Source organism: Hirundo rustica, chromosome 28 (assembly GCF_015227805.2).
Source record: "Hirundo rustica isolate bHirRus1 chromosome 28, bHirRus1.pri.v3, whole genome shotgun sequence".
Classification (NCBI taxonomy): Eukaryota; Metazoa; Chordata; class Aves; order Passeriformes; family Hirundinidae; genus Hirundo; species Hirundo rustica.
This window is the reverse complement of record NC_053477.1, coordinates 1,487,060-1,500,322: the sequence shown is the minus strand read 5'-3', so window position 1 is coordinate 1,500,322 and position 13,263 is coordinate 1,487,060. Positions and strand designations below refer to the sequence as shown.

The 13,263-nt window shown below is 58.9% G+C and overlaps 1 protein-coding gene across 1 annotated transcript; it reads right to left on the bottom strand.

The window, feature by feature from the left end:
• Positions 1 to 714: 714 nt before the first annotated feature.
• On the bottom strand, positions 715 to 7,473 carry LOC120764093 (steroid 21-hydroxylase-like). The gene is given in 12 exon segments (XM_040087847.1): positions 715 to 1,386; positions 1,952 to 2,055; positions 2,977 to 3,137; positions 3,972 to 4,082; positions 4,084 to 4,158; positions 4,521 to 4,607; positions 5,264 to 5,371; positions 5,645 to 5,740; positions 6,222 to 6,359; positions 6,361 to 6,374; positions 6,898 to 6,987; positions 7,293 to 7,473. Coding segments are annotated over 12 exon segments (1,413 nt in total). The 3' UTR covers positions 715 to 1,138.
• Between the last annotated feature and the right edge of the window lie 5,790 nt (positions 7,474 to 13,263).

The window sequence follows — 13,263 nt, the reverse complement described above, 5'->3', positions numbered from 1 at the left end:
TGTCTAGCGTTTCTTACTCTTCCCTTTCCTTGCCTTACCTTCCCCACGTTTGCCTTGCCTTGTATTGCTGGCCCCTTGCATTGCCTATCCTTCCCTTGCCTTTCCTCACCGACCAACCCTCCCCTCCCATCTGGACATAATGACTCGGGGGCGCGGGAGATCTCATCCCTTCCTTGCTCCTCCTCGCCATTCTCTCCCTCGTATTTTTGCATCGGGAGAGGGCTCCTCACCTCCCGCTTCCTCCATAGTGTTGTTCGGAGCAGGCACTCAACTCTCCAGCCCTCACCAACTGCCCGCACCTCTCTCTCGGGGTGTTGTTGTGAGGACCACGCTTTACTCCCCTCCCGCCCCCAACAGCTCTAAGCCAATCAGAAATCTCAGTTGCCATGCACACCAGCCCTTGGCCAATCAGAATGCTTTGTGCTGCAAATCACCTGTTGTCAGGCGGAGCAGCAGGACCCAGGGCCCCATAGAGCTTGATGGACGCCCGCCATGTCTCGCAGGGCTGCGACGCCAACCAGGACCCCAGTCTCTCCGGGGTGGGGCTTTGCGGAGTGGGGAGGTGGAGATCAGCCAGACTGGTATCCTCTAGTGCTGTCTCGAGGCTTGCGGCTATGATGGGTGCTGAGTATAGCCACTCAGGGTTGGGGAAAGGCTGGACTTCAGGGGTTCCGGAGGTTTTGAGGGTCCCAGGAAGAGGCGGAACTTGCGGGATGGGGTCAAAATTATACATTTTATTGGGAGGAAGTAAATGCCTACTGCATTGACCCTGGCATCGGGGGGAGACCCAGGCATCGGGGGTATTGAGTGGGTGCACCCAGGGGTCAGGCAGGGCCAAGGTAGGATCAGGTGGAGTCAGGTATGCTCAGTAAGGGTCAGGTGAGTTGGGATGGAGTCACGCAGGGTTTAAGCAGGGTCAGATGGGGTTAGGTAACGTCACAGCTGGGGTCACAGCCAGTGTCAGGGTGAGGCATAGGGCTGGCAGGGGTGAGGCCAAGGTCTGGTGGAGTCAGTCAGAGGATCAACGTTAGCCAGGTTCAGCCAGTGTCACACAGGGTCAGGCGAAGTCAGGTGTATTCAGGAAGGGTCAGAAAAAGTCAGGTGAGTCACAGAGTGTTCAGGAAAAGTAATAAAGTGGTCAGGGTGAGCCCGCGGGCTGGCAAGGCACCATGCGCACGCGAAAGGGGGGACAGCGCAGCACCGTACCCGGCGACCCCCTCAGCCCCGGAAGTCCCCCCGGGCCCGGCTCCAGACGAAATTCACGCAGGATCAGCCCCAGGAACACGAAGAGCTCGGCCCGCGCCAGCCCCTCCCCCGGGCACGATCGAGCCCCGCAGCCGAACGGCAGCAGCGACCGCGAGGGGGCGCCCGGGGCCAGGAACCGCTCTGGGGGGCGACAGAACAGGTTTGAGGGGGCTCCACGGGGATGGGGGGACCCACAGGCTTTCGGGGGGAGCCGGGGAGATGGGGGGACCCAAGATTTTGGGGTGGACCCACAAGTTGGAGGGAACGTGGGGATTCTCCAGGTTGGACCCCAGGGTTCGGAAGGGGGTTTGGGGTGACCCAGGGGCTTGGAGGGACCCTGAAGCTTGGGAGTGACCCCTGGGTGTCAGAAGGGATTCACATGTTTGAGGAGGGTTCAGACACCCGAGGGAAATCTCAGGGGTTTGGGGATGGGGCAGGGGGGAGGAAATAGAGGGGAGGTACAGAGGAACCCACATGTACCACAGGGATACATGGAGGGATGGATGGGGGGCAGAACCACAAGTTTGCAGGAGGGAGTGTGGGTTTGGGGGGTTCAGGCATCGGGAGGGCACTCATGACACCATGGTGTTTCCAGGACACCAAGGAGTCAGGGGAAATCCCGTGGTTTGGGGAACCCAGTTTGATGTTTGAGGAGAACCCAGGAGTTTGGGGGGAGGACCTTTAGAGTGCAGGCATACCCACATACCAGGCAGGAAGACCTCGGGGTGCTGCCAGATGTCAGGGTCCTGTTGGGCTGCCAGCAGGTTGGGGACTAGGACAGTACCAGCCACCACGGGGAGCCCCGCAAGACTAGAAGGGGATAGGGGGCACTGAGATGGACTGGGGTCTGCTGGGGACTACTGAAAGCTACATGGACCATACTGGAGACTCTCTGGAGACTACTGGGACTACTGAATGTCTGTTTGGGTCTACAGGGTCCATACTGGGATCTGGTAGGTGCTGCTGGGAGTTACTTTGTGTCTGTTGGAGTCTGCTGGGCATCTATTGGGTACTGGCACTCTGGAGTCTTCTGGGATCTTTTGGGTGCCTATTGACTTTCCTGATGCCATACTGGAATCTACTGGAGCCATACGGGGACCTACTAGAATATTGTCGGTCTACTGGCATACTGGGTGGGATCTGCTAGCACCATACTGGGATCTGCTGGGAGCTATTGGGTATCAATTGATGTCTATTAGGGCCATACTGGAGCTCTCTAGTATCTACTGGGTGTCTGCTGAGGTCTACTGGGGCTCACTGGGAACTGCTGGAGCCATAGTGAGCTTTTCTGGAGCCTGCTGGATGTCTACTGGGTTTAGTGGGGCCACACTCAGACTTACTGGGAACTCCTGCTGGGATCTTCTGGGTTCTGCTGAGGCCTGCTGTGGCTATTGTGGGGTCTCCTAGAATCTACTGGGTGTCTGTTAGGGTCTACTGGGGTCATTCCAGGACCTGCTTGGGCCTACTTCTACTGGACCCTCCTGGGATTTACTGGCACCTACTGGTATATTGGGGTCTTACTGGGGTCATACTAGGACCTGATGGGTCTTAGGGGGACTCACTGGGGTCTAATGGGCTCTGCTGTGTTCTCCTGGACCCTACTGATGATACCAAGTGGTCCCTTACTGGTCTGTAGTGGTTCCTCCTAGTTCCCCCTCACCCAGACTGGTTCATAGCAGCTCCTCCCACCATCCCTCCCCCACACTGGCCTGTACTAGTCTGTTCTGGTACCTGGTATGACGGAGGGCGCAGTGGGGCAGCGCCAGGGGTGCGGGGGGCCGCAGCCGCAGGGTCTCGCTGATGGTGGCCTGAAGAAGGGGCAGACGCCCCATATCCCCTGGCCCAGGGGGTCCCTGTGCCCCCTCCAGCTCCGCCCGCAGCTGTGCCTGCAGCTGCCCAGGTGGAGCACAGGTGTGCCATGTCTGTCATGGGGTGTCGGGGGAGGGGGTGCATCCCAGAGGGCACATAGTGGCAATAGGATGACAGAGGGACTCCCCCAAACTCAAACCTGCCCCCAGGACCCCAAACCTCCCAAAATCAAACCTCTCCCTTGGGGACCCATTGAATCCCCAGATCCCTCCAAACCCTCAAACCTGCCCCGGGACCCAACCCTCCTGCCCCAAACATGTTCCTCCCTCCTCCTTGGGGACACCCCTGAGCCCCCAGACGTTTCTCTTGGGACCCTCTATCGCCAGACCCTGAGCCACCTCTCCATGGAAACCCCAAACCAAGGAGCCACATGGGGACACAGACACAGCTATGTCTGTGACATCCATGTGGCACCTGAGGACAGGGTGGGGGGACACTAGTGGCCACAGGGGATGCATGGGACATGGGTGGGAGATATGGGACCCTCCTGGGGAACATACGTGGGGACACAAGTGCCTTCCAAGAACATGCATGGGGACTTGGACATGGCTCTGACATGCATGTGGCACCTCAGGGTGGTGCAAGGGCATGGTATCAGCCACGGGGAGGAAGACATGGAGGACATGTAGGACACCGGTGGGGATATGGGACAGTCAGGGACATGCATGGAGGGACCATACAGGGGACACATGGTGCCACACATGTCATCTAGGAGCAGAGCAGCAGGAAGCCCATGGAGAAGGGAACATGAGGGACATATAGGACACATATAGGATGTGGGTGGGGATATGGGACCCCTGGGGATACACAGGACCTTCCAGTGCTGCAAGGAAGACATGGAGGGACATGCGTTTCACCTCAGGGCGGTGCAGCAAGAAGGCCACAGCCCAGCCCAGAGCAGCCGCCGTGGTCTCGGTGCCCCCAATGAACAGGTCGACCAGTGCCATGTGCAGCCGGGGTGGGCTCAGGGGCCCCCCCCCATGCCCCAGAATTACGCCCCAGCAGCGCCCCCAAAACTGTGTCTGGTGGAGGGGAGGGGCATGCCTGGCAAAGGGATGACACACGTTGGGGGGTTCTCCTGATCCCTGGCTGCCCCCAAACATGGGAGTCCCTTCCAAAACCCCAAAGTCCACCCAAACCCCTGGCTTCTCCCCCAGCCTTTACATCTCCCCAACCCCACATGCCCCCCAGACACCCAGGTCCTCCCACCCCCTTGGGGCCCTCCAAACCTCTGTTTCCCCCAAAACATGTGGGTCCCCTCAAGCCCCAGGGTACCCCCCCAAACTCCTGGTTTCTACCTTCCAGACCCCCAGTTATTTCCAAACCCCTGGGTCTCCCCTGACCCTCTGTGCCCACCAGACTGCTCCTGAGCCCTGGCTGCCCCCCAGCTCCCCAGGCCTCCCCACCTGGTGGCGCTGGATCTGGACCTCCACGAAGGTGTCACGGTGCTGGACAAGCCGCAGCAGCTTCCGCAATCCCGGGTTGGGCAGGGCCTGGGCATAGGGACTCCATAGGGACCCCCAACCCCCAAGGAACCCTTGATCTCAGAGAGACAGTCCCTTCCCCAGAGAAGCTGCAAAGTCTCCTGAGGCCCAGAGAAACCCTATGGCTGCTCCCCTGGGCCATATAGACCCAATAGGTGCCCTCCTTGCCCATATAGACCCCTCTAATATCCTATAGACACCCTCAGCTCCATAGAGACACTTCACCTCATACAGACCACTCTAGCCCTATAGAGTCCCCACAACTTCCCCTCCCAGGCCCACACCATACAGACCTTATAGCCTCATAAAGACACTACAACCCCTGTCCAGCCCCATAGATTCCCCTCCTAGGGTTATACAGTCCCTTCCCAGTGCCATAGAGACCACCCAAGCCTCCTATGGACCCTCTAAGCTCCCTGTCAGTCCCCCATACCCTTTTCCAGTCCCATATGGATCCTAGAACCTCCCTTCCAACCCCATATAACCCCAGCAGCCCCATATTCGTCCCATGGGCCACATAACCCCACTGAGACTTGTAGTCCTTCCCAGGGTCCTACAGCACCCCCAAGAGTCCAGAGTCCCCCTGTAGCCCTCCCACAGTTCCCTCATTGCCCCTACAGGGCTCCATAGACTCTCATGCAGCAAAAAGAACCTGCCAGGCTTACCCGCAGCAGAGGCAGCAGGTCAAGCACCCGTACACTGCTGTACCCCCAAACCTGCAGCAGCTCCCCCAAGCAGTGGGAGAAGGCCCGGAGCTCCCCTGGAGGAGGCACCTGGAGGAGGACACACCTGTGTACTGTCCAGTACTTGAGTTCTCTCTGAATCCCCCAGAACACCTCCAACACAATTTCTGACACCTGGGTCCTCTCAAACTCCTGTGTGCCCCCAAACCCCTGCCACCCACCTGTAAATTGTTCAGTTCCCCCAGACAGCTGGATGTCCCCTCCACAAACTCCTGGGTCTTCCCCAAACCTCTGGGCCCCCATAAAAACTGAGCTCCTCCTCCAAACCTCTGTCTCCATCCTGGGCCCCCCCCAAATCCCTACCAGGTCCCCAAAGAGGAGGCGTGCGATGGTGCTGCAGGTATGGAAGGTGAACACCTCAAAGGGGTCCAGAGGGGCCTCCCCGTAGGAACGCAGCTCCTGGGGAAAAGAGGAGGTTAGCAGGAGCCCTCAAGGAAATAAACTACCTGCCCCACCCGGTGGTAGTTTAGGGGGTTGCAGGAGAGAAATGGGGAGCTCTGAGGGAGTTTTGGGGACTCAGGGATAATGCCCTTTTGAGGTGCAGAGAATGAGGTTTGGGTGGGTCAGATCTGGGAGACAAGGGAGTGTGGTGTTGGGTGCAGGGTTTGGGGTTCAGGTTTGGGATGCAGAGAGTGGGGGTTGAGTGCAAGGGGCAGGGTTTATGGCGGGCAGTTTTCAGATGCGGAGGGCATGTTTAGGGTGCATGGGTGAGGTTTGGGTGAAGGGAGTGGGGTTTAAGGTATCAGTTTTGGGGTGCATGGGGCAGGGTTTTGCTAGTCAATATTGTGTGGGGATCTGTTTTGGAATGCAAGGAGGATAAGTTTTGGAGGTGTCAGGGTGCAGGGGGATGTTTGGGGAGAAGTCAGTTTCAGGGTCTCACCTCACATAACTCCTGGCCCTGCAGCCAAAGGAGGGGCCCGAGATGCCCCCCAGCCCGTGCCAGTGCCCCTCGCACTGCTCCCCGCTGCTGCCGCCAGCCAGGGCAGGGGCCTCCCAGTGCCAGGTCTCGGCCCCCCCCCTGACACCAGCGACCCTGGTGTTGGGCAGGGGGAGTCAGGGACCCCCAGAAACCCCGCCAGCCCCTTTAGGGACCCACCTCCATCACACCAGGGGTTTTCTGCAGGGCCCCTCTACCTCACAAAGCCTCTTTGAACCCCATAGCCACCTCCTCCATAGGACCCCCCTAATCCCACCAGGAACCCTGAAGGCTGAAGGGTTTGTCTGAGGGGGGAGAAACCTCCAGAGACTGCCCTAGCCCCTATAGGCAACTCACCCCTCCAGAACTGCCACCACCCCTTCCCCATGTCCCCAACCCCATAGGGAACCCCTCCAAATCCCATAACCACCCCTTCAATCTCATAAGAACCCCCTCAAACCCGACAGGGACCCTCCATCCCACAGCCCCCCCAAGCCCTGCAGAGAACCCCACAAACCCCATAGTGACTCCCTTCAAATCTGCCAAAGGGTTTCCCTACACACACTCCATAGTAACTCCCCAAACCCCACAGGAACCGCTCCAACCACTGCCCCCACTCCGGCCTCCCCTGCCCCCATACCCAAGTAACTGGTGGGACGCCCCAGCCAGTCCCCCCAGTGCCGGACCAACGCCTCACGGATGGTTCCCACCGAGCTCGGCACTAGCACGTCTGGAGGGAAGAGGAGGAGCTGGGGGGGGCGGTCCCAGACCAAGTGGAGAGTCCTGGCCTGGGATTTTGGGGGGAGCATCGGCGGGGTTAGGGCCCCAGGAAAGGTCGGGGGGGGGGGGAGGAGGGGCGGAAGTTGAGGAGAGCTATGAAGTTTGGGGAGATCCCCAAGCAGGGGGAAAGGACAGAGTTGGGGGCTCGGAGACTCTCTAAGGACCAGGGAGAGGGAAGTTTGTGGGGGGATCTGGGGTCCCAGGGCAGGTTCGGTGGAGGTCTAGGTCTGTGTTGGGGTCCCCCCCCCAACTCACCGCGGCCCCCCAGGCGCAGGCGCAGCAAGGGCCCGTACCGCCGCGCCAGGCGGCTCAGGTGCAGCGCCCCCTGCGGGTGCAACAGGTGCAGCGCCCCCCAGCGCGGGCCGCGCCCATCGCCCCCCCGCAGCAGCGCCGCCAGCGCCAGCAGCAGGCACAGCAGCAGCACCGCGACCGCCATGGCCCGAGAGGGGGGTCCGGAGAGCCTCTATATTGCCCCCCGAAACCACGCCCCATGGCGCCCCACCCCTTAAGTCCTGCCCCTTGCAGGTGGCGTGCACACACACACACACGCTACCACGACAACACCCCCCCCCCCCCCCGCAAGTATAAAAGTATAAAAGCCTATGTCCTGCCCCATAAAAAGGGCCCCCATAAAAGCCCGCCCCCTGGGGCTCGGACCAGATATAGGGGACTCAAAGCCCCGTCTCTCATTGAGCCCCGCCCCTCACCAGTCGCGGTGTCTTCATAAAGGGGAGCCCTGCTTCCCCCCCCGCCCCCCCCCCGCAGGCAGCCCTCTCATCCTCTGTAGAACGGGCCCATAGGCCCTGCCTCTAGAATCCCTGCCTCCTGATGCATTGATTCCTCCCATAAAGCAAACCCCTAACCCTGCAAAATTACCCCACCACTATAAAAGCGGCCCCTTAGGCCCTGTCCCTCAAACACCACCTTATTAAGGGGGCATTTAAAGCTCCACCATCTCGGGGCCTGGTCTGCAATCATGGGGTGCACCCCCAAACTCTTTCCATCAACTTCCCAGGTGCATCCATTCATTCCTCCCCCTTGGGGTGCCCCCTGAGCCCTCCCTCTGTGGATGCTGCTGACTGAAATTTCCCCAGAACCACCCACCGTGGGGGTGCCTCACCCCTCAAATCCTGTCCTCCTCTGGTGTCCCCCATCCCAATCCCCACAGCTCTCCTGGGGGTGCTTCCACCCCCCCCGCCCATTAAGTCCCTGCACCCAGAGCCTCTTCCATGGGTGCCTGCCGCCAATTTCCCTCACTCTGGCAGCAGCATTTGAGGATCAGAGACATTTATTGGGGTCCAGCAGCAATGAGGGAGGTCCCCAACAGAGTGTGAGTTGTAGAGATGTCCCCTTGGGGGGTGATGTCCCTCCAGTGAGTGTGTCCTGGGACGATTATAGGTGAGGACCCACAATAATCTGAGGAGTGCTGAAGGCAGGAAGGGGACCCCCACTCTGGGATGTGTAGCTGTGGGAATTTCTGGGGACTCCAGAGGTGGGGTCCCATGGTGGGGGTCCTCGGGAGGGGTATTGCAGAAGGAGGGATGTCTCAACGTGGGAATCCCTCAGGGTCCCCAATAAGATTAGGGATGTGAAGGTGTCAGGAGGGTGGCCCCGGGGTGGTGGTCCCTGTAGGTAGGTACCAGGGGTTGGGTCATGGTGTGGGGATCCCGGGGGTGTCCCCCATCAGATGCTCCCCCTCCAGAGCCCCTGCAGGTGCCGGGCCAGCTGCAGGTCCTTGGGGAACAAGATGACGCAGCAGTCAGGTATGTGTCTATCACCTGCACTCTGAAGCCCCTCCCCTGACTCCTTCACAGCATCTCCCAGGGGCAGTAATCCCCCACGGGGGGGGGGGGGCACAGGATCTTTTCACGTCCAACCACAGGCAGCTCAAACACCCTGTGCCCCTAGAAGTGGGGAGTGGGCCCCAATATCAAATGACCCTCCCCCCATACCCTGACAGACCTCCCCCTGGGAGAAGAAGCTCTCCCATAGCACTTCCTGTTAGCCCCCCATCCATGGAGACCATAGACTCTCCCCTCATGCCCCATAAGACCCCTCTCCACAAACCTTCACCCCCTCCAAGACCCCTCTCCATAAACCTCTCAGCCCCCATGGGCCCTCCCTTAGACCCAACAACATCCCCTTAGCACCCACTGAGATCCTTCCAGACCTCCTTAATCCCCCAGAGATGCCCCCAGAACCCATAGGATCTGCCAGAGCCCCTCTGGACACCCCCACCCCCCAGTACCCACAGCTCCCATAGGAGGATCCCCCTTAGACCACCCTTGGCCCCCTGGCCCTCACCTCCTGCGGCACCAGAAGTGCCGTACCAATGGTAAGGGGCCCCTGGGTGAAGCGCAAGCAGAGTTCCTGCACCTGTGACAGGGGAAGGGAGAGTGGGACATGGGGGAACAGGAGGACATGTTGGGGAACATGGGGAATGTTGGGGGGTGTAGGAGGACATGGGGAATGTGGTGACAGGGTGGGACATGTGGGGCCCATGGGGACATGAGGGGGATATGGGGGACATGGAGACATCGGGGATCATGGAAGGCACAGGAGTGGGAATGATTGGGGGGGCGGGGCATAGGGGACGTGGAAAGGGCATCAGGATGTGGGAGGACATGGGGACATCCTGGTCTAGGGCCATCACCATGGGGAGACCTTGGGGACATGCTGGGGACATGGGAACACCCTGGTTGTCACCCTGGGGACACTGTGGGGACACCCTGGGGAGGGACGAGGACACCTTGTGAACGCCTCAGGTAGGGGGACAAGGGGGTGATGTCTTGGGGATATCCTGGGCATGGGGACTTGGAAGGCATCCCCCTGGGGACGTCCACTGTGGGGAAAGGAGACACAATGACACCCTGGGGGCATGCAGACAACCCTCTAGGGACACTAATGGGACAGGGAGACAGTGCCACCACAAGGGAATTGGCACAGGGGACATCCAGTCTGGGAGGCCTCTGGGGGATGGGTGGATGCAAGGACATCAGGAGGCACACAAGGACACTGAGGGAGGACAAAGCCACCACGTGGTGGGGGGAAGGCAAGGACACAGTGGGGCTGGAACAGTGCGTGGGGCCGGGGGGGGGGGGGGGGTGGAGTAGTCCCAGGGGGTTCCAGGAAAGGTTTAGGGGGTCCCAGGGTGTATTTGGGCAGTCCCAGGGGCTTCTTAGCAGATGTTTGTCCATGTCGGGGTGGATTGGGGGGATCCAGAGGGTGGTGAGGAAGCATCTAATGGGGGTTGGAGGGTCCCAGGGAGGTGGGGTTCCCAGTCACTCTGGAGTGTACTCAGGTGGATTTAGGAGGTTTGGAGGGGGTTGGAGGGTTCCAGATTGTGTTTGTGGGGATTCTGTGGGTGGAATTTGGTGTTCTAGGGTGGATTGGGGGGAGGGCAGTCTGGAGGAATTTGGAGGGTCCCAGTAGGTGTTTGGGGGAGTCCTGAGAGGGAGGGGTTTCCAGGTTATATTTGGGGGCTGCTGGAGGGGTCCCAGGAGTAGAGGGTATTTGGGGGGAGATCTTGTGGTGAATTTGAGGGGTCAGGATGTCCTTGAGTGGATTTGGAGTGTCCCAGGGCTTGTTTGTGCAGATCCCGAGGTTGGTTGATTTGGGGGGTACAGGGTGGATTTGGGGGGGTCTAGGAGTGCAGTGTCCTAGGGGATTTGGGGTTTCCATGGTTGATTTGGGGGGCATGGGAAGGTGACAGGGGTTGGAGGGGGGTCCTGGTGGATGTTGAGGGCCCCAAGATGGATTTGAGGGACTCCTGAGGGGTGGTTGGAGGGTACCAAGGCATCCTGGGGGGGTTGGGGACATTCAAGGGCATTGTGGGGAACACCAGGAGTCCTGGGGTGGATTTGGAAAGGTCGTAGAGGTGTTTGGAAGGGTTCCCAGAACAGATTTGGGAGTCCCTGGGGAACTCCCATGGGGAGTTCTTGCAAGATCTGTGGAGTCCCAGGTGAATTTGTGAGTCCCTGGGGCATATTGGGGGGGTTCCAGGTTGGGGGGAGTGGGAAAGAAAGGCAGGTGTCATAACCCACCAGGGGGGTAGTGCTCATTGCAAATTCTCATCAGGCTGAACAAAGACCCCAGACACGTGTCAAGGGGTCAGCCTCATGATGCACAGTTACCCACAGATCCAGACAAAGCTCAGTGCACATGATCCACATGGAGGAGTGCTATACAGAGCATACTGTTGTCCCAGTTCATTGGCAGTGATGATCTGGAGAGACAGAGGGGCATTGATGGTGAAGTGGCTCACCTGTTTCAGGAGTACAAAGACAATCTTTCTTTTTCCCTTGTATTGGCTGTGGAGAAACTGTCCTGGGAGTTCCAGCAATTCAGCATCCCAGCATTCCGGAGGAATGGCTTGCTCTCATCCATATGGACCAGATAGACTCTCAGTCATCAACAGGCATCCTTCCTTCTTCAAGGTAGGATGGAGAAGGTGCAAACCATTCTGACACCAGCAGCCATGCCTTGCACCTGAACAGCTGGGCTGCTTGCCGCAGCACCTCTAATAGCTGGCCCACGAACGAAGTCATTACCTGTGCCTGGAAAACCAGTCCATCCCCCACAGAGCACCAGGGAACTGGCCCGTCCCAGCCTAGGTAGGAGGCACCTAACACATGTGCCTCCATCCGATCCCCACAGCTGCCCAACTCAATCAGATGTGCACTGCAGCCCAGAGTCCTTCAGCACCCAGAGAAACAGAACCCAGTCTTAGCTTCAGGGCACAATTAATGATTTCAGAATAAAGGCAGAATGATAAACACAGATCAGGAGCACAGTCATCTGGGTTGTAAAGGCAGCAAACCCAGGAACTCACCATTTCTTGTGCGAGGTGGGGGATGCGGATACTGGGAGTAACAGTAGCAGCGTGTGTGGGGCATGAAATTCTGTTCCTGGGCACACTGGTGCAAGGACGAGACTGGGGACCAGGCAGGCTGAGGAGGGCCCCAGGCTGAGGAGAAGGTACTGCTCTGTGTTCACCTTTGCTTAAGCTGAAGCTCATATTATGGCCTTGGCCAAACAACTTCAGTTTCTGGGCATGTTTTGCAGCACTTTCTCCCAGTCTCAGGTTTTCATGCATTTAGTACTGCTGCTCAAGATTCTTTCCCTTCAGAGCTGCAACTATAGTCTCCATCCAAAGGAGAGCTCTTTGTCTCATGAAAAAAAATGCAAGAGCAGAAGAACCGGGCCTGAAGGTGGATCCAATAGCCATGACTCGCTGCTGTGGGCCAGAGGTCAACCTTGGTCTTGCTGCTGGGAAGGCAGAGCTCCATGATATTCATATGCCCCTTCCCAGGAAGCACTGACACAGCTGTGCCAGAGGTGTATCCCAGGTGTGGAGAAGTGGTGTGGGGCAACCTGTGGGTGTCCTCCCCCTGTGGGGGCTCCCAGAGTGAGGGAAATGCCAGTGAAGAGCAGGAGCTGTGGGGAACCTTCCCTGTGCTCCAGGCCAGCCTGTGTAGAAGGTCCTCGAGGGGTGCCCAGGCCCTGAGGGAGGCCAAAGGCCCAGAGCACCGCAGGGCTGAGGCAGGAGCTGGAGGGAGGCACTGGACACAGGGCCATGGAGGGACAGCACCGCAGACCCCACAGGGAAAAGGGCAGGTCTGCCTGGTGCTTCACAGAAAAGCTTCCCCTACACTGCCTTGGTGCCTTACAGAAAAAATCCCCGCCTGGTTTTGGTGCATCACCTAAAGCCCCCCCCACATCTCCTCTACTCTTTGGAGGCACCTGACCCTGGCAGCTCCCAGACAGTGGGAGATGGGGCAGAAGCTGCTGCCAGTTTCATCTTCCCCTTGGACCCTGTGGGTTTCACTGCCAGCACTATGGGGTCACCTCACTGACACCAAGGTCTCATCCAAGGCAGAGTCCACATGTAGGTTGTGGCGGTGCAGCTCTAGGTGCAGGAGATGGGAGTTTAGCACCTTTCAGGTACTGCAGGTGCACTGAAAAAAGGGGCAAGGGGTCAGACCTTGCCTTGCTGGACCCAAAGGGTCCTGGAGTTTACTCCCATCCGGGCACCTTTAAACTGGAAGCCCTGGAATCACCCTGGAGCTGGACACCCACCCTTGAACTGGGCGCACCAGTCACCCCATTGCCAACTGGAACTGTGGCAAACCTGGAATTATAAGAGCTGGGCACCCCCAAGCTGGGACCAGCACCTGCCAACAGGGACCACTGGGATACCCATGACAAGAGAACCATCTTTGAACTA